This window comes from Pseudorasbora parva, chromosome 3 (genome assembly GCF_024679245.1).
Source record: "Pseudorasbora parva isolate DD20220531a chromosome 3, ASM2467924v1, whole genome shotgun sequence".
In the NCBI taxonomy this organism is placed as follows: Eukaryota; Metazoa; Chordata; class Actinopteri; order Cypriniformes; family Gobionidae; genus Pseudorasbora; species Pseudorasbora parva.
Window position 1 is genome coordinate 1801775 of NC_090174.1, and position 21623 is coordinate 1823397.

General features: G+C 43.9%; 2 protein-coding genes and 1 non-coding gene across 3 annotated transcripts in view; 2 read left to right on the forward strand and 1 right to left on the reverse strand.

The window, feature by feature from the left end:
• The window catches only part of eng (endoglin), an 83945-nt gene that overhangs the window by 45877 nt on the left and 16445 nt on the right, over positions 1–21623 (forward strand). Inside the window, exons 7-11 of the mRNA XM_067440387.1 lie at positions 280–460; positions 5116–5302; positions 8378–8477; positions 8579–8765; positions 21162–21298. Of these exons, the coding sequence (XP_067296488.1) occupies positions 280–460; positions 5116–5302; positions 8378–8477; positions 8579–8765; positions 21162–21298 (792 nt within the window). The remainder of the gene's footprint in view (positions 1–279; positions 461–5115; positions 5303–8377; positions 8478–8578; positions 8766–21161; positions 21299–21623) is intronic.
• On the reverse strand, positions 12018–17793 carry LOC137072154 (uncharacterized). Its single transcript, XM_067440371.1, has 3 exons — positions 17787–17793; positions 15563–16614; positions 12018–12248 (listed from the first exon to the last, which is right to left on the reverse strand). The coding sequence occupies exons 1-3, from the start codon at positions 17791–17793 to the stop codon at positions 12246–12248; spliced, it is 1062 nt and encodes a 353-aa protein (XP_067296472.1). The 3' UTR covers positions 12018–12245.
• trnaa-agc (transfer RNA alanine (anticodon AGC)) lies at positions 18132–18206 on the forward strand. Its single transcript has one exon. It is a non-coding gene; the product is annotated as a tRNA-Ala (tRNA).

Sequence of the window (21623 nt, forward strand, 5' to 3'; positions counted from 1 at the left end):
AAAGTTGTGTCCTGATATGTCACAAAAACAAGCCACACACACACACACACACACACACACACACACACACACACACACACACACACACACACACACACACACACACACACACACACACACACACACACACACACACACACACACACACACACTGATGGGGGAACAGATGCACCAGTGCATTTGATATTTAAACACCGAGGAGCAGCATTAGTATTATTTGCATTGGCCTGTGTGTGGAGAATAAGCAGATTTATACTGTTTTATCCCTCCATTTTACAGGTGACGAACGGAACTTCAATAAGATTGATGCTTCCAAATACAGAAATTCCACAGACAGAAGAAATCCCGTCCGCAGATGGAGATTCAGAGCTTCTGAAATGGGCCACAGAGAGGTTTGGAGGAGTCACGTCCTTCACCACGGCGCAAGATCCCACAAGCATCACTTTCACTGGGATGTCGGGTAAGATCAAGCTCTCTGCATCAGCGCCTCTGAGGTCGTGTGTGTTATTAAAGATCCAATCATTGAGGTTGTGTGTGTTATTAAAGGGTTAGTTCACCCATAAATGTCTGTCATTAACTCCTCTCCCTAATGTCGCTCCACACCCGTAAGACCTCCGTTCATCTTCACACACAGTTTAAGATATTTTATATTTAGTCCGAGAGCGTATGCAAGTGTATGCACACTATACTGTCCATGTCCAGAAAGGGAATAAAAACATAATAATAATAATAATAATAATAGATTTTATTTATAATGCACTTTTCATTCCGAAGAATCTCAAAGTGCAACAAAGGGGGGGGGGGGGGGGGGGGAATAACAACAAAAAAATGAATAACAAGTAAAAATATAGAATACTACAAACAATCAACCAACACAGAAAACAGAACAGAAACAGAGCTGATGGTGAACAGAAACAGAGCTGATGGTGAACAGAAACAGAGCTGATGGTGAACAGAAACAGAGCTGATGGTGAACAGAAAACAGCTGATGGTGGAAGTCTCCGCTAGCTCCGCAGCACACTGTGGTCCACTCCATGTTTCAGATTTCTCCCAGCGGCAGTGTCCCGATGACATCGCTGAGGCACGACAGCTGAAGACCAGATGATGGGTCTTCTTCATGATGATTCAAACGATGGGGATCGCTGCAGCACCATGCAGGAGGCAGAACATTCCTCCGGGCACTTCTGTGGACACACCGGGGCCGGCGCAGATGTCGCTCCACGGTCGCAATGCAGGACGGAACAGCGGCGCAGCCGAGAAGCAGAACATCCCAACATCATGCCGGACACCGACGACGAGAGCCCGGATGACGCTAGCCCGGTGCAAACTTCAGCCACCATGCAGCTTAAGCCCAAGGGAGACCACCAGTGAGCACCCGCGGCGAGAAACATAAATGTCCTCCAAACCAGAAACCAACCGCAGCAATTCAAATGTAAACATTAGAGAAGCGGTTGAAAACGGCGAAACGACGAACAACGACTTCTCAGTGGCTGCCAGCAATCAGCAACAGTCCCAATTGTAGCTCTGACTGTTAGACTAGTCACAAACATAAGGAAATAAAATAAAATGTAAATCTAATAGTACATTAACATGATTTGTTGTGGGTGGAGAAGCGGCGAACAGACGACGCCAGCGTCCTCTCCCCCACGTTGCCTAGCAACTCAAAAAACATCATCACAGTAGTCCATATGAGACATCAGTGGGTTAATTAGAGTCTCTTGAAGCATCCAAAATACATTTGGGTCCAAAAATAACAAAAACTACGACTTTATTCAGCATTGGCTTCTCTTCCGCGTTTGTGTTCAATCCTCAAATAAAGATTCAAACGGTTATGAATCACGAATTGATTGTGATTTCAGCAGTTTGACATGGGATCCGAATCATTAATCAATACGATTCATGGTTCGGATCGCGTGTCAAACTGCTAAAATCACAATCAATTCGTGATTCAACATGAAATCAATATAGTCTTACAAATATATAAACACAAAGATCGGTTTTAAGTGTGTAACCATTGTATATCGACATGAAATATCAATTCAAAATCACCTACAGGCATAGCTGCATATTTATACTCAAAAACGCTTTTACACTGTGTTTCCCGAGGGAACGTCTGCCAATTCCACCATGCAGTTGAAACATATAGTTTGTATGAATTAAAATGACTTTTAACATTTAAAAACAGACAATTTTTTAACAAATGTTAAAATTCCACAGCTTTGTTGTATCCCAGCCAACATGTCCATGTGGGCCCCACATGGGGTTTCGCTGGGCTACATGGGCGTCATCTGGGCATGGGCTCAGGGTGGGCAGTTTGATGGGCTGAATGTGGGGAACTTTATCTTGGATAAAGTTGTGGGGCCCAGTTAGTTTGCCCATTATTGTTTATTTGAGGGTCCCATGTGGGCCACATTTGGGCTATATTTAGAATTGTAACGTTTTATTGTTTGCAGTTGGTGTTGTTTTTGTACAATTATGGGTAACAGCCTAACCCTACCAACTGATTACATTTTAATTATTTCATAAGTTTATATATAACTTCTTATAACAGAAGTCTTTTACTTTGAGATTTTTTGTAAATTAATAAATGTAGTTCTTCCCACAAACCCAGCTGGGCTCCCTATGTGGGACCTAGATGGTTCACTAATGGGAAATGAGTACATGGGTTGAAAACGGGCAACTCAGTGGTCTAACTCATTCACAGTTAAGACAAGTGCAAACACAGTCCATTCCAAAGGTTGATTGAATGTGACTTCAATCTAATCAAAATCCAAAAAGGCCAGCACAATTGCAATTTGACCAAATATGATGCCATTTAGTGGTAACGGGCATCAAGAGCCTGTGGATACAGAGAAAAAAGGCAATAAAAAAGTTTATTTTGTGATCACAGAAAAGTGCCATACAGGGACCATTTTAGCTTTTATTTAAAAAGTGTGCACATTGAGGGAAATATTCCCATTCTCAAATGATCTTTAATAAATGTTTATGTTGTCACAAAACAACTTTCCACTGAGCAATGGGATCTGAGGAGCTTTATCCATCTCCACACTCAGCGGTCCTTTTTCCCTTTTTTTTATTTAGTGCTAATTCAAATAACAAATGCACAAAAGATACCAAATATAGTAACACTTTAGAATACCGTTACAAATAATTTGGAGTGCCTTCAGAAGGATTTGGTAATTCTCACCCTGCGTCCCAATTCGCATACTATCCATCCTAAATAGTATTCGAAAATAGAATTAGTATGTCCCAGATCGTAGTATGTTGAAAAGAGTATTCCAAAGATTCCCGGATGGTTTACTATTTCCGGTCCGAATTCACAGTATGGATCGATGGGCACTCTAACGGCTGATATTGCCCACAACCCATTGCGAGTTGGACGAGGATTCGATTAGAACTACAAACGCGGATAAAAAGCGTTAAAAAACTACAAACATGACGGATGTGCGAGTTCAACGGTTAAGTAGAGAAGTTTAGATAAAGGGGTTTGAGTGACCCTATCAATATTTAACCTGTCAAAAATATATTTATTCAGTGTTGTCCACATTATATTTCACCTGCAGCAGCATTGTGAACTTTTGTAATGACATGTTTGGCCATTAACTTTTAAATGCATCATTATATTTAAACTGCAAACACATGAGGAGAGTCTCTGCATTAAAGATCCACAAATGGCAGATCAACGAGCGAGACATACTTTTAGGACGTAGTATAAGTAGGCGAATTGGGACGCAGCATCAGTCTTAGTAGGTTACACCACGATCTTCACTTTATAATTAATTATATAAGGTCTCCTTCATCTATCACACCTGATTCAACTCATGAGCTCATTAGATTGAAAAACCTGAAATGGGCGTGTCAGATATAGGGAGACATACAACATTTGCAGGGCTGGTAATACTCCAAGACAGGTTTGTAACCATAACCATAACCATGTATTTTACAACACATCTGCTTGTGATTCTTATTAAGTGGGGTCATTTTTTAGGATTCTTTAGCTCACTGAAGTCTCTGAGATCCTGACACCTTCACTTCTGGAGACTCCAGGTTGTTTGTGAAATACATTATTTTAGAAAGTACTTTTGATACTTTTGTATTATAAAGTTGTAAATGTAGTAAGTCATTTTCCAATTATTCCAAATAAACCTTGCATAATAAACTAAAGCATGAACTACTGGTTTCTGTTCATTGAATACTTTTAACATTTTAGTGTAGTTAGTGGATTACATGTAATGTTTGTATTTAGGGGTTTACTATAAGATAAACCAAACAGAAAATATGGTAGCCCATCTATATTCCCATTGTGGCCCATAAGAGCCCTACATAACACCCATCTGGATCCCGTCATAAACCCATATGGGCAGACCCATGTAGGCCCCATATGGGTGCTACCTGGGTTACCCATATGGGCCCAGTATGAGCCCATTAAGAGACTGTCATCAACCCATTTAGGCCCCATAAGGGTTCTGTATGTGGCCCACATTGGCCCCATTTATTAGAACCCATATGGGACCCATGTTGGCCCCTATAATGAACACACAAATGGGCCCCACTTAGAGCCCACTATGAACCCATCATGTTCCCCTGTGGGCTAACACACATGGGGCCCATGTGGAGCCGATGGACAAAATTATACGGGCCCCACTTGGGTTGCCCATGCAGGGCCCAAGTGACAGCCCATCAAAAACCCACATGGGGCCCACATGGCAATGTTGGCTGGGATCCTAAAAAACTGACTCAATGCATAAAATGGAATTTGAACATTTAAACAAAAAAAACAAAAAAAGAAATTGTAATTCATAAAATTATACGTTTCAACCACTTGGATTAGGCAGACGTTCCCAAGCGGCGTGATCACGAGTAAAAATGTTCACGAGTATACATGTGCAGCTATAATGCCTGTAGGTGATTTGTAGGCTTAATTTAGTATGGCTGCACTACTAGGCCACCGTACAGATTGGTTTATATAACATCTCATGTAAACAGTCCACTGAATATTTCAATCTGAATTATTTTAATCGGAATGACAAAAAAAAGTGTGCATGTAAACGTGGCTATTTAGGACATGTGTGTTATCACTGATCCAATCATTGATCCAATCATTGCCTCTTCCAGCCAAGCTCTTCCGGCGACCCTCCACATGTGACCTGCAGCCGGAAACACACGCGGATAAACCCTTCATCAAGCTGGACCTGTCCGACAAGCTGTCCGATAAGCTGCCCGACAAGCTGAAGTCCTGTTATAAGGAGCAACCTGGAAAGCAGCTGCATGTGATTAATATTCCTGACGACGTCAATATAAGGTCAATGTTACCTTGTAAACTTCACTTTGGAGGTTGTTGGAGGAGTTTTCTATAAATGCATGGCTAAATAAGTATCCTTGATTCCTGTAATGCAGTCCATCTGTCCAAAATGCTTCTTCACTGGCTAGCCCCACAGTACATTGTTTGCGCTCCATTTTCCAATGAATCTTCTATCTACACTACCAGTCAAATGTGCCCCTAGTAAGCTATTTTAAAGACTCCTATTGTTGTTTTAGGGCTCCTACAATATGTTTACATGCATTTAAGTTCAAAAAACACTATAATTCTCTCATAATATCCATTGCAACATCAGCTCTTTTCTCTGTGTCTGAAACGGTTAGTTTGGCGATTCAGCCTCTAAGCCCCGCCCCGGCCAAGAGACGCTGTCCAGCCATTCAGGACCAGAGGCAGGCATTATGCAAATTAACTACAGTGTGTGGGGGCGGGGCCAAGAGACACTGTTCAGCCAATCAGGACCAGAGACGGCATTATGCAAATTACCTACAGTGTCTGAGGGTGGGTTAAGGAGACGCTGTTCAGCCAATCAGGACCAGAGGCAGGCATTATGCAAATGACCTACAGTATGTGAGGGTTGGGCCAAGAGACACTGTTCAGCCAATCAGGACCAGAGATGGGCATTATGGAAATTAACTACAGTATTAGGGGGCAGGGCCAAGAGACACTGTTCAGCCAATCAGGACCAGAGATGGGCAGTACGCAAATAACCTACAGTGTGTGAGGGCGGGGCCAAGAGACGATGTTCAGCCAATCAGGACCAGAGATGGGCAGTATGCAAATAGCCTACAGTGTGTGAGGGGGGGCCAAGAGACGATGTTCAGCCAATCAGGTCCAGAGATGGGCAGTATGCAAATAACCTACAGTGTGTGAGGGCGGGGCCAAGAGACGATGTTCAGCCAATCAGGACCAGAGATGGGCAGTATGCAAATAACCTACATACTGAGGGCGGGGCCAAGGGCGGGGCCAAGAGACGATGTTCAGCCAATCAGGTCCAGAGATGGGCAGTATGCAAATCAAGTTCAAGTTCAAGTTCAAGAGTTTTATTTGTCACATACACAGTTATACAGAATACAACCGGCAGTGAAATGTAAACAGGTCCGCTCCATGGACAGCAAATAACAATTAACAAAAAAAGCACAATAAATTATAAAATAGGGATAGGATAAAATAGGAATAGGATAAGGTGCTATATATATACATATGTAGAATTATGAATAAATCAAGTAAAAGAAATAAGAGATGTGGAATAAAATAAGTGAGATAAAGTAAACTGGAGACTATAAAAATAAATCTGTGGATAACAGAAGTGCAGGAGTGTAATGTGCAAACAGCATTATAATGAGTAGTTACATGAAACACAAGAATAAAGTGCAGTGCAATATCAGTATGTGAGTTTGTTAATACTGAAGTGAGGTGAAGTCACATGTTGTTAAGTGACAGCGTTCAGGAGTCTGATGGCCTGTGGGAAGAAACTCCTCCTGAGTCTCTCAGTTTTGGCCATCAGGCTACGGAAGCGCTTACCAGAAGGCAGCCGGGTGAAGTGGGGGTTGGCCGGGTGATTAATGTCCTTGATGATTTTTGTAGCTCTGCCTCTGCATCGTTTGATGTAGATGTCCTGCAGAGACGGGAGAGCTGACCCTGAGATGCGCTCGGACAAGCGCACCACTCTTTGCAGGGCTTTGAGGTCGTGACTGGTGCTGTTACCATACCACGCTGTGGTGCACTGAGTCAGTAAACTTTCTATCGCCCCTGAATAGAAAGTTTTCAGGATAGCTGGTGAGACCCGGAATTTCCTCAGCTGGCGCAGGTGGTACAGTCTTTGCCTGGCCTTTTTCACCTGAGACTGGATATGTGCAGTCCAGGTCAGGTCCTCGGAGATGTTGACACCCAGGTATTTGAAGCTGCTCACTCTCTCTACTGGTGTCCCGCTGATCATGAGAGGGGAATATGACCGCTGCTGTCTCTTCCTGAAGTCCACAATCAGTTCTTTGGTCTTAAGTTCAAGCAGTTCAAATAGCCTACAGTGCGTGAGGGCGGGGCCAAGAGGCGATGTTCAGCCAATCAGGACCAGAGATGGGCATTATGCAAATAACCTACAGTGTGTGAGGGCGGGGCCAAGAGACGATGTTCAGCCAATCAGGACCAGAGATGGGCATTATGCAAATAACCTAAAGTGTGTGAGGGCAGGGCCAAGAGACACTGTCCAGCCAATCAAGTCACCCAGTAGAGCATTACAGTAATCTAGCCTTGAGCTCATGAACGCATGAACTAACTGTTCAGCATTGAGCACTTATGTCGTTGTTAATGCGGTTAGACAGTATTCTAGGTTACAATGTGTGGAGGTTTTTGGTCCAATAATTAGAATCTCAGATCTAGTCATCCCATTTTTAGTATCATCAGCGTAACAGTGAGAACTAACGCTGTGATTCCTAATGATATCTCCAAAGGGTAGCATGAACACTGTGAAGAGCAGCGGTCCTGACACTGAGCCTTGAGGTGCACCAATCAAGAACATGGACTTGTCTTTTTTTTTTTTTTTTTTTTTTACATGAAATCCCGTAGGTCATAAAGAACTGTGTTTTTCACCTCCAAGAAAGGAGGAAGGACGAGTGCTATCCATTACGTGTCCTTATTTAGCTAAATGCCAGGTATGGCGTCGATTTACCCAAGGCAAAGAGCCATGTGATGACTTTGAAACAAAGTAGAATTATGAATTATATTCAAAATATATATCTGTGGTGAAATTACTAGATTTTCGCGTTAATAGTTTATTTTAATGCGAACAATGCGCTGTCACTTTAATTCAGCGCATCCAGCACATGCAGTGTGAAAGCTGTAATCTGTTAACATGGGTACAGAAAAAATGCACTGCAAACGGAGTGTGTGTGAAGCGTGCGTTACGCTACATGGACGTCATGTCCCTGAATGCATAATAGAGGCACTGTAAATGCAACCTTTAGCATAAGGACATCTCGCAAAAACAAACATTTGACCGGTAGTGTAAGTCACACAGATTTTTAAGGTTGATAGATGCATTAATGTGGCATTTTCTTTCAGGCATGTGTCTTTGTATTTGTCATCCAAGGCTAACCTGGTGGTTAGAGGTCCACCAAACACCGAGTGGAAAATCTACGCAAGTCACAATATCAAACTTGTGGTGAGGATGAGCATCAAAAATGAGCTTTTATGGTAGAACCTAACAAATAAAGTGACGGGCTTCCTGTAGTTCAGCTTCTAATGCATCTTTCCTTCTTACAGTCCAACAACGGTATAATCTTAAACAACCTGAGTTTACCTTCTGAACATAAAACTGAGATCTCAGATGACGTTGGAGACATCAGACAGAAGGTGAAGTTATTCTACAAGAGCAGCTCCATTAGCAGCTACTCTGAGATCCGTCTGAACGTCTCACACATCCAGCTGTGGATCAAAGACAACGCCTCAGGTAATGTGCCTCTCAAATATGGCAAACAAGCTCAATCGTACTTGCTTGACGCGTGAGAATGAACCTCATTGATCAAGTATTAGTTGAGCTTCCGTTTACTAGGGTTGCAGTACTTGAGACCGGTCTTAAAGGGATAGTTCACCCAAAAAGGACATTTTTGATGTTTATCTGCTGACCCCCAGTGCATCCAACATGTAGGTGTGTTTGTTTCTTTAGTAGAACACAAATGAAGATTTTTAACTCGACCGTTGCTGTGTGTCGGTCATATAATGATGTGAATGGGGAACAATTATATGAGAGCAAAAAACATGCTTTGACAACACACACAAAGAGCCCTGAGGCTCACGACGACACACTGATGTCTGAAGACACAAAACGATCAGTTTGTGTGAGAAATCGAGCCGTATTTATGTATATTTTTTCATCAATTATAACGCTATATGCAGAGGTGGACAGTAACTAAGCACATTTACTTGAGTACTTAAGTACACTTGTTGACTTATTACTTGATATTACTTGAGTATATTTTTTTTTTTATGGAGACTTTAACTTCATTACATTTGAAAGACAAATATCGTCCTTTTTACTCCACTACATTTCTATCAAGGTCCTCGAAGTGGAAAGTCGTTTCTGTCGCAGCTTTGAAAGTCAGTGATGATTTTTTTCTTCTTTAAAAGGTGTTTGGGTTTTTGCAGAAAGCCTTTCAGGAATCACTCTTGTAGAGTCTCGTGAAGTTCAATGATTTCACAGCATTTATTAAACACTGATTTATAGTTTAGAGCAAAATGGAGGAAGACGGATGTCCAAATGCTCATTTAGTGGAGTATTCACATAAACAAAGTTGATTCTGTCTTCAGTGAAGGTGAACAGTGTGAGAATATCAGATGTGTATCAGTGTATTGGATCCGTGCATTCGGCCCTTAAAGTGACAGCAGCTTTATAAAGAGCTTTGTAACTTTTCTACAAGTATTTAAATGAGTTTAAGTTAGTCGTCTGCTAGTATGTCAGATGGAGCGTCACTGACTGGCTTAAACCATGATGGCATAATGTGCATTTATACAACTATAATACAATAATGCGGCGACATTAAAAAAGGAAATTTACTTTTGATACTTAAGTACTTTTGAAAACAAATACTTCTGTACTTTTACTTCAGTAAAAATCAGTTTTTACAACTTTCACTTGTAACGGAGTAATATTTGACCAGCAGTCCTGTTACTTTTACTCAAGTAATGAAGTTGTGTACTTCGTCCACCTCTGGCTATATGTGTATATTGACCTTCTTTACCGGAAGTGAAGCGCGCTCCAGGCTGTTGGATATAGCGTTGTATTTGAGGTAAAATATGATATAAATACGGCTCGATTTCTCACACAAACTGATCGTTTTGTGTCTTAAGATATCAGTGTGTCGTCATGAGCCACAGGGCTCTTTGTGCATGTTGTCTAAGCATGTTTTATTTGCTATAATATAATTGTTATCCATTCACATCATTATGACCGACACACAGCAACGGTTGAGTTAAAAATCTTCATTTGTGTTCTCCTGAAGAAACAAACACACCTACATGTTGGACGCACTGGGGGTCAGCAGATAAACATCACAGGCTCATTTTTGGTTGAACTAACCCTTTAGACCAGAGATGCCCAAACTAGGGCCCGCGGGCCAAAGTTGGCCCGTGGTAACCTTTGATTTGGCCCACCGAGGTCCGAGAGAGAGAGCCTACATTTTGAAATGATAAACGCTCAAACATTATAATAAGCATGCATGTTTATTTTCCGTCAGTGAAACAACTCACTGCAGCCTGTAAAACAATTAAACAATTATCAGTAAATAATGGTAACCCAAAGAGTATAAGAAAATTAATTATTAGTTAAAAAAAGATTTGTAGATAGATTCCTAGCCTTTTCCCCCTTAAAGATGCGTCCTATGCCGGCCTGCGCTTTGAGATGAATGTGGGACATGAGCTGGATAGACACCTTTTCTAATATCTTTGTCTTCATGATGTTGCAAAGCAACACTTGTTGTAAAAGGGCTGAAGAGTGAATTTTATCTTCCACAGGGCCAAGACATTTAGGCTATGTTTGATTATGCACCGCTAGAAAAAGCGAAAGTAAAACCGCTGGGTGCACGTGAACTGCGCTATTCAAATAAATTTGACGCGCCTCAAGTCTATAACAAGCACAAACATAAAATTTAATAAAATAAAATTTGTCAAAAGGTATTCGTCCTACAGTCTTTACCATAGATGTGAATGGGTATAATATACTTAATTATACGCAAACGAAAGGAAGAAGCATTAATATTTTCCTGTGAAAATGAGTGCGACGCGAGTGAAGATTTGAGAAAAGAAACCAGATGTCCATCAAATCGGGTGACCAGAACGCAAAACAGAATTAAAAAGCTGGCAGATCTTAAATTGGGCTCAGCCCACCTCTCTCATCCAGAGCTGCAATGTTACATCTGCGAATTTATTTCCTTTTTAAACAAAGTTTTGTGCTTTTACTCCTGTGGTAATATTCACGTAAAACAGCATTCACATACCAAACACTGGGTTAATGACGAAGATAGAGCTTTAAGTAGAAAATAGTTTTTATGTAAAGAGATAAATTAAAATAAAAAGTGCACAACTCTTCTTAAGTGGAAGGAAGCTACCTTTTTTCCCCATCACGTGGAAACTTGTGCGGATGAGTCCTTATTTGGGTTAATAAAATAATGAAATTATAGTTTTTAAGTAGAAAATAGTATTTATGTAAAGAGATATAATTTACTATACTCTGTATTTTATCTTTTTATAAAAATAAAAATAAACGACGATATCATCGTCCATTGCGATGTTTTACTGTAAACATTGTCAACTGCCAGTTTAGGGGATATCGCCCAACCCTATTTGCAAACAGTCTGTTCCTTTTTTAAAAGAGTACAATATCCGTCAACATTATGAATCTGGATCATTGTGTATTTGACATTGAACCGTATTTTACATTGAACACTTGGGGATTGTTGCCCATTTAATTGGTCATTAAAATGCAACACTTTACAAATAAAACTGCATTAGTTAATCAGATTACATTTGTTTTATATTTATTGTAAACATTATGAAATGAATAAACCCATAGCAACTTTAATGTAGGCCTAATACAGTTTGATTTATGATTTTTTTTTAAATTACTTTCGGCCCACGTCTCTCAATCAAGTTTGATTTTTGGCCCTTCATAGGTGTAGCAATGTTCGTGAATGTGAGGAAGGAAGAGGACACGGGGGTCGGCTAGACGGTTGATGCACTTTTATTTTATAACTCAAAACGTCAAACACACTCAACAGTGTGGCTTCTCTCAGTCTCAGACAATAGCGATCACTTCCGGGTCGGCACTTCCGGCTTCCGGTAACTCAGTCTCTCTTTGTGTTGCGCATCAACCGTCCTGATTCTCTCTCTCCCTGGTCTCTGGTTCCGCTGGTGTTTTATCCCATCTCCGCGCTCATTACTGGAACAAGAGACAGGTGTTATTAATCTGCGTCCAACCCACTCACTTACCGCTCGTCCCGCGGCCCTCTCTCCCGCTGCAGACCTCGGTGAACCACGCCCCCCTTGCCACATACCCCCACCGCCCCAGACTCAGGCCGGGGAGCCGTCCGGCCTGCAGCCCCCCCCCCCCCATTTCTGGAGAGGAAATCGGCCACAGCCATCTGAGCACCCGGCCTGTGGACCACCTTGAACTTAAACGGCTGAAGAGCTAGATACCAACGGGTGATCCGCGCGTTGGTATCCTTCATGCGGTGGAGCCATTGGAGAGGAGCGTGGTCCGAACAGAGAGTGAACTCCCGCCCCAGGAGGTAATAGCGGAGGGTGAGAACGGCCCATCTGATGGCCAAACACTCCTTCTCTATGGTGCTGTACTTAGCTTCCCTCTTGGAGAGCTTACGGCTAATGTACAGCACCGGCCGCTCTCCCCCCTCCACCTCCTGGGCCAGGACTGCGCCCAGCCCCCTGTCCGACGCGTCAGTCTGCAACAAGAAAGGGAGAGAAAAGTCAGGGGAGTGTAAAAGCGGCCCGCCACATAGAGCAGCCTTCACTTGGGTAAAAGCCTGTTGACACGGCTCCGTCCACTGGACCGTATCTGGTAGCCCCTTTCTAGTAAGATCAGTCAGAGGGCTGGTGAGGTCCGAATAATTTGGTATAAACCGTCTATAATATCCCAACAGCCCCAAGAACTGTCTTACCTCCTTTTTGGTCTTGGGCCTCGGACAGGTCGCAATTGCGGCAGTCTTGTCAATTTGGGGACGCACCTGCCCATGACCCAAGTGGAAGCCCAGATACCTTACTTCCACCCGCCCAATCGCACACTTCTTTGGATTGGCCGTGAGCCCCGCTCCCCTCAGCGACCTCAGGACCGCCCTCACATGCTGCATATGCCGCTGCCAGTCGTGACTATAAATCACTATGTCATCCAGGTACGCAGCAGCATATGCAGCATGGGGGCGCAAAATCCTATCCATGAGTTGCTGAAAGGTCGCGGGCGCCCCGAACAAGCCGAAAGGAAGCGTGACGAATTGGTGTAATCCAAACGGCGTGGTGAAAGCTGTTTTTTCTTTGGACAATGGAGACAAGGGGATCTGCCAATAGCCCTTTGTTAAGTCCAGTGTCGAATAAAATCGAGCCGTGCCTAACCGATCAAGCAACTCGTCAACCCGCGGCATTGGATACGCGTCGAACTTCGACACAGCGTTCACCTTGCGGTAGTCCACACAGAACCTGACCGAGCCGTCTGTTTTGGGGACCAAAACTATCGGGCTCGCCCAGTCGCTGTTGGACTCCTCGATTACTCCCATGTCGAGCATTGCGCCTAATTCTTCCTGAACTACTTTTTTCTTGTGTTCAGGCAAGCGATACGGCCGGCTGCGAACTACCACGCCCGGCTCGGTCTCGATATGGTGCTGAATCAAGTCAGTACGTCCCGGTAGGGGCGAGAACACGTCAGCGAACTCCGCTTGCAATCTCGATAAATCAGTGAGTTGTAACGGTGAGAGGTGATCTCCCCCCGGGGCCAGCGCGACTGATTGTGCTTTAATGCTCGCCTCTGGCCCGAGATCATCCTCTCCCCCGATCACCGTTGCCAACAACACTGATTCCACCTCATTCCACTTCTTTAGCAGATTGAGGTGGTATATTTGACGTGCCCCGTTCCTATCGGATCGTATAACTTCATAATCGAGCTCTCCTACCTGTCGTGCGACCTCAAACGGCCCCTGCCACTTTGACATTAATTTTGAGCTCGACGTCGGGAGTAGAACGAGCACTTTCTCTCCCGGTGTGAATTTGCGTAGTTTAGTACCCCTGTTATATGACCGGCTCTGGCGGTCCTGGGCTTGCAACAAATTCTCCCTAGATAGCCGCCCCAAGGTGTGGAGTTTTGTTCGCAAGTCCATGACGTACTGAATTTCGTTTTTGGCCAAAGAAGGCCCCTCCTCCCAAGTTTCTCGTAGGACGTCCAGCACCCCCCGTGGCTGCCGCCCATAGAGAAGCTCGAAGGGGGAAAACCCCGTGGAGGCTTGCGGGACCTCTCGCACAGCAAATAAGAGGGGTTCTAACCACCGATCCCAATTTTTGGCGTCTTCCTGTACGAATTTACGGATCATGGATTTAAGAGTGCGATTAAATCGTTCGACCAAGCCGTCTGTTTGTGGGTGATAGACGCTGGTTCGAATGGATTTAATGCCCAATAACCCGTACAATTCGCTTAACGTGCGTGACATAAACGCCGTGCCTTGATCGGTGAGGATTTCCTTCGGAATCCCCACCCGGGAGATTAAACGAAACAGTGCGTCCGCAACACTCTTCGCCGAGATGTTGCGGAGAGCCACTGCTTCCGGATATCGTGTTGCGTAGTCCACGATAACTAGCGCAAACCGATGTCCGCGTGCGGATCGCTCTAATGGCCCGATGAGGTCCATCGCAATTCTCTCGAAGGGGACCTGCATTAATGGAAGGGGGCGCAATGGCGCTTTTGGGGCGGCCAGTGGATTCACCAACTGACATTCCGGACAAGACGCGCACCACCTGCGCACGTTGTCATGAATGCCTGGCCAAAAAAATCGGGTCATTAAACGATTCAGCGTGGCCGCCTGTCCCAGGTGGCCCGCCATTGGGTTAGAATGAGCCGCCTGAAAAAGCATTTCCCGGCGGCCCTTTGGTACTAACAGCTGGGTTGTATCTGCCTTTGTCTGAGTGTCTTGGGTCACTCGATACAACCGATCCTTAATAATGGCAAAATATGGGTACGAGACAGGCAGGGCAGGTTGGAGAGACTGACCGTCAATCGATCGGACCTGTTGGAAGGCATTTTTGAGGGTCTCATCTTGGGATTGCTCCAGCGGAAAGTCATCGCGGTCCGAGAGAATCAGTCTCTCGATCCCGCTCGGTTCCGCTGAAGCTGTTCCCAAGGGTCCCGTCTCAGTCTCCCCAATCTGCACTCGCGCTGCCCCCCTCCCCGCCTTCTTCTCCCAAGCGGCATCCGCGCATAACGACCCCAATAACGCCGAAAAGGCGGGCCAATTTGTCCCCAGAATTAGCGGATGCCGGAGGTGTGGACTAACCGCCACCTCTACATTATGCTTTTTCCCCCGAAACTGTATCGTGACCGGGACAACCGGGTATTCCACCACATCCCCGTGCACACACCGCACCTTAACCATGCGGCTTGTATCCAATGCCCCAGGCTGCATCAGGCTTTGATGGATCGAGGTTTGGTTACATCCTGAATCCACCAAGGCCTGATATGTACCCCCCCTTGATACTCACAGGAATTTGGTACTCTCCTGCCTGATCGGGGGTGGTCCGCTGGACGTTCGGGATCCGGATCATTGTTCCGATGTCCATCATTGGACATCGGTCCACAAAATGATCCGGATCGCCGCACCGCCAGCAGGCCAGCCCAGGCCTACCCGCCGCCCCGGCGGCGGGGAGTGGGTTGGAGGATGAGCGCGGAAAGGGGGCGGAACCAGAGCCATTGTCGCTACCAGCCCCCAGCGGCCCCGCCCCCCTGGGCGGGACCCGCGAACTCCCAGATGGTCCAAGGCCCATCCCACCCCGGCCTCTGGGGGGGACGCGAGGAGGGCCTGGAGGGCGGGACCTGGGGAGAGGGACAGGTCGAGAGAGAGAGTGAGAGGGGGGAGAGAGAGAGGGAGAAGTTAATGAGGGTTCGCCGACCCCCGGGCACGCCACCAGATGGTCCTCCGCCAAGTTGATGGCCGTCTCCAGCGACGTGGGCCGGTGGCACTGGACCCACTCGGCGGTCTTCCTGGGGAGCCGAGTGATGAATTGCTCCAGCACCACCAGATCGACAACATGGTCCACGTCGCTGCCGCCGGCCAGAAGCCATCTGCGGCACTCGTCCCGGAGCTGTTGGGCCAAAGCGAAGGGTCGACCGGACTCTCCCCACTCCAGGGAGCGGAAACGCTGTCGATGTTGTTCTGGGGTCCGGCCGACCCGCTGAAGTATGGCCCTCTTCAGGTCGTCGTAGTCCAGGAGGTTCGCGACCGGTAGTTGTTGCGCGGCCGCCTGGGCTTCGCCTGATAGTAGAGGGATGAGGCGCACCGGCCACTGTGCCCGGGGCCACCCGCAGACCTCCGCGGCCTTCTGGAACAGATCCACGAAGGCCTCCGGGTCGTCTTCCGGCCCCATCTTCTGGAGGGGCACGTGAACCGGTGCGCTGGCCCGCCCGGCGGCCTCCGCGCGAACCTCCCGGTCCATCCAGCTCCGGAACCGCTCGCGGTCCTCTTGCTGGCCTTGGACGATCGCCTCGAAGTGGCGCTCCTGCTCGGTCCGAAGGTCCAGCAATGCCTGATGGTGTTCTTGGTGGAGGACCGCGAGGGAGTTGATGACATCCGCAAATGGCGAGGCGGAGGGCGTTGTCATGGCGGCGGCGCTGTCCTACTTCCTCCCGGGTTTTCGGCACCAGTGTAGCAATGTTCGTGAATGTGAGGAAGGAAGAGGACACGGGGGTCGGCTAGACGGTTGATGCACTTTTATTTTATAACTCAAAACGTCAAACACACTCAACAGTGTGGCTTCTCTCAGTCTCAGACAATAGCGATCACTTCCGGGTCGGCACTTCCGGCTTCCGGTAACTCAGTCTCTCTTTGTGTTGCGCATCAACCGTCCTGATTCTCTCTCTCCCTGGTCTCTGGTTCCGCTGGTGTTTTATCCCATCTCCGCGCTCATTACTGGAACAAGAGACAGGTGTTATTAATCTGCGTCCAACCCACTCACTTACCGCTCGTCCCGCGGCCCTCTCTCCCGCTGCAGACCTCGCTGAACCACGCCCCCCTTGCCACAATAGGAAAAAGTTTGGGCACCCCTGCTTTAGACCATATTTTGATGGTCTTTTCTCTGTCTCGACCGCATTTGTACTTGGACTTAGAGACCAATCAAGACCACAACTACAAGGATAATCACTAAATTAAACTGCTGGTGCATTGTCTGATTTAACATCATTCATTTGATTTGATGTAAAACTCACTGCTTGAAATGCAACCAATAACCTTCTTTGTAATGTGATTTCTTTTGTTACTGTGCTGCCGGGTTCAAAAGCAATGCATTGTCTCAAAAATGCCCAAAATTGATATAAATGGCCAAAAAATTCTGAGATTAGTCTTTTTATACATAACATAGAATATAATCACAAGGAAAATCACAAGAGCAAGAGAGCTGTTTTCATGAATATGAGCATGATTGCAAATTATATCGATTTTTACAAACGATCAATAAACAAGAAGTTAATATTAAATGGCAAACGATGTCATTGCTAATTTGGCAACGTTTCCTTATTAAATAAATCGGCTGCTTTGAACAAATCGGTTGAATAAATGATTCAGTGAATATTAAATTGTGTTAATGTTTTAATGTTAAATTAATCTGATTTTTTTTTTATGAAGGTGTAATTGTACCAATTCAGATGCAACTTCTGTGCCATTCATTTTATTGTTAGTGGTTTGATTGGTAACAGCGCTATATAGTGTCTTACTGTTCATGATTAAATGTAATTTCAGTAACACTTTAGTATGGGGAACACATATTCACTATTAACTATGACTTTTGCCTCAATAAACTCCTAATTTACTGCTTATTAATAGTTAGTAAGGTAGTTTTTGTAGCGTTTAAGTTTAGGTATTGGGTCAGATTAAGGGATGTAGAGTAAGCTCATGCAGAATAAGGCATTAATATGAGCTTTAGAAGTGCTCATAAACAGACAATATCCTAGTAATATGCATGATAATAAGCAACTAGTTAATAGTTAATAACTGAACCAGACAGTAGATATGGATCTTTTAGATGTATTTTTTTAGATGGATCTTTTAGATGTATGTAGGCTTTCCTGTAGCTCAACCAGTAGAGCGTGGCGCTAGCAACGCCAAGGTCATGGGTTCGATTCCCAGGGAAAGCAAGAACTGACAATAATGTAAAATGAGTTTTTGTCTCATATTTATATCATATGATAGAGTTACGCAATATCACAACAGTGCAGTTTTTGTCCTGAAAAGCATGAGTGCAGATGTGATATTAATTTAATACAACATTTCAATAGAAAAGAAGTTAAAGGTGCAGTAAGCGATTTCTGAGAAATGCTGTTGAAAGCATATCAACAGTAAGGGGCGTGTCCACTCGTTAAGGGGGAGGTGTCTGCATAGCATTTGTAAATTTGGGGGCGGAGCTATGCATTTAGGGGCGTGATGCTTTGGCTAGGGGCGTGTTTGTGTTGATGATCTGAAATCTTAAGTGTTCCTCTGGAATAGCTTACTGCACCTTTACAGGGTGGCCGTGGGTCCTTAAAATAGTCTTAAATAAAGTTTTCCTAATAAATAAAAGGCCGTAAAAAAGTATTAAATTTTGATTTGATGGGTCTAAAATGTTTTTTGTCACATTACAGCTCAAATTTCTTCAACAAATTGTTTGTAATGACTCAATGACTCACTTATTAAGTGAATTACTGCCACCTAATGGCAAAAAGTATGCACCCCCCCCCCCTTTATTATTTGTATATTCAATAAACAATTTTTTTTTTTTTTGTCTTATAACAATATTTATTGCAGTTGTAATTTTGCAGTGTAAATGATTTGATTGAATTGGTAACAGCATCATAGTGCATTCATTTATCACATTTACGAATTTGACATGAAAGAGGACACATACATTTAAAAAGATTTTAAAAAACAATGGCCTTTATGAAGGTAAAGAACGTCCTGGGGTAAATATCAAAAATCTGCAGATTTAAGTATGTAAAAAACTTCAGAATAAGCTTTGTTGACACAACCAAAATCTCGCTGATGTCGGCTCATATATGCAAAGTTCACTGTATATCATAATAATAAATAGCATTTATGACAGCGATGATATTCTGTTTTCTCTTTACATTAAATATTACATATAAGTATGCGATATAATGTGTAATTCCATCACAGGTTTGGTCCTAAATTTCATACAAGGGGATTCGATTAAAATAATTTACTTGCTTGACAGCCCGAGTCTAAATTAAATCTTGATGACAGAATGTTTTATTTTTTTGGGTGAACTGTACCTTTAAGATTTTGGAACGTTTTTGAAAGAAGTCTCTCATCAGTTTTTCATTGAAATGAATGTGGATGGAGTCAATTTGATCTGGGATTGTCTGACTTCATTCTGAGTCTTTTTCTCAGGGGAAAAGCCAAAGTATCTAAAGCAAAAGTCTCCATTTTGCTCTCGGTTTAATCTCATTGCTGTCTAGGAGAAGCAGCTGAGATATTAAATATATAATCTCATCTGAAGAAATTTTTTATGCGGATTGTTAAAAGCATTTTAAAGGGTTAGTTCACCCAAAAATGTAAATTGTGTGATTAAAGGGGTACGTCAGCGCTGGGAAGATGAATCTGTATTTAAACTGGGTCATTAATGCAGTAGAAATGTGAAATTATTTTTGAATTTGGTGCCTTCTAGACTGAGAAAAGACAGAAAATGTATTTTTGTCCCATGGGGATGAAAGACTACAATTCCCAGAATGCTTCGCTGCCCTGTGCCATTCCCCAACGCCACCAACTTGATTACAGTGACTGATTTAGAGAAGACACTACAATTAAAAACTGAACGTGTGTGTTCAATATAATGAGTGAGTCTCCGCGCGAGTCTCACAGCACTGAGCACTGACTGCAGTGATGAGAGCTGAGGTAATCGCGACTACACTCGCGGCATACATTCACAACGCGAGTTCAGTTTGACGCGTTTCAGTTCATGCCTTTACAAGCTTAACTTTCAAAGAAATTAATTTGAGAAGTTAGAAGACTTACATTGCACACCATAGCTCCGTTTGAATGAGTGCCTGCAGCTGCCAGCTGAGCTCTCCCTGCGAGCTGAGTGTGATCTCCATCCCCCATGCGCAGATTCAAAGCATGCGGAAATGGCTCCCTCTGCTGGCTGTAGTCTTTAGCCTTTGGGCAAACATTCCTCCTATGATGCAAAAATCGTCAATTTGCATCATAGGAGGAATTTTTCCAGAAATAAAATGCATAAATCTCTTGTCTCAGGGAGATATGAGGGGGAAAAGCACAATAATTTAAATATACTCCAGGGTTTCTACTGATACAAAGCCATATGCTAATCGCTGAAGTAACCCTTTAATTCCTCCTGTGGTTGGCCAGCCGTCAGACCTCCGCTCATCTTCACACACAGATGAAGATATTAGTGTTGAAATCCGATGGCTCAGAAAGGCCTTCATTGACACCAATGTCATTTCCTCTCTCAAGACCCATAAAGGCACTAAAGACGTCGTTACAAAGCCCATCTCACTACAGCGGCTCTACAATCATTTATGAAGACACCAGAATAGAGTTAGTGCGCAAAAAACACTAAATAACGACTTATATAGTGATGGCCGATTTCAAAACAAAGCTTCGGACCGTTATGAGTCAGTGAATCGATTCATGATTCGGATCGGCAAAGTCACGTGATTTTAGCAGTTTGACACGCGATCCGAATCATGAATCAATTCGCTGATTCATAACCGTTTGAATCTTTATTTGAGGATTGAACACAAACGCGGAAGAGAAGCCAATGCTGAATAAAGTCGTAGTTTTTGTTATTTTTGGACCCAAATGTATTTTGGATGCTTCAAGAGACTCTAATTAACCCACTGATGTCTCATATGGACTACTGTGATGATGTTTTTATTCCCTTTCTGGACATGGACAGTATAGTGTGCATACACTTGCATACGCTCTCGGACTAAATATAAAATATCTTAAACTGTGTGTGAAGATGAACGGAGATCTTACGGGTGTGGAGCGACATTAGGGAGAGGAGTTAATTGTGTAAATAAAATTTTTGGGTGAACTAACCCTTTAAGCCTTTCATTGTGTCTCTGTGCCTGTAGGTCCAGCAGAGCTCCCCACAACAGCTCCCACTTCTTCTTCGGTTAACTTTGAGATGCAGCTTTTCTCGTCTCCGGACTACAGGTCACCTCTGGATCCCAGCAGCAAAGTTCAGACTGACAAAAGGGTCTACGCCGAGGTAAAGGATTTGCATATTACGCTTTAATTCTGCTTACATTACGACGAATGACTAGGGGTGTAACGATCAGTGTTGGGTAAGTTACTCTAATAAAGTAATTAATTACTAGTTACTTCACATGGCATCTATGCACTAAGGCACTAAGACATCTTCAATGGTGTGTTTAGATTACTGTACATATTACTCTCTCCAAAAAGTATTTAATTACTTTCTAATTCCTATATCAACCTCGAGTTAAGCAATTCAAGGTTAGACACACTGCAAAAAATGCTCTTCTTACTTAGTATTTTTTTCTTGTTTCCTGTCTAAATATCTAAAAATTCTT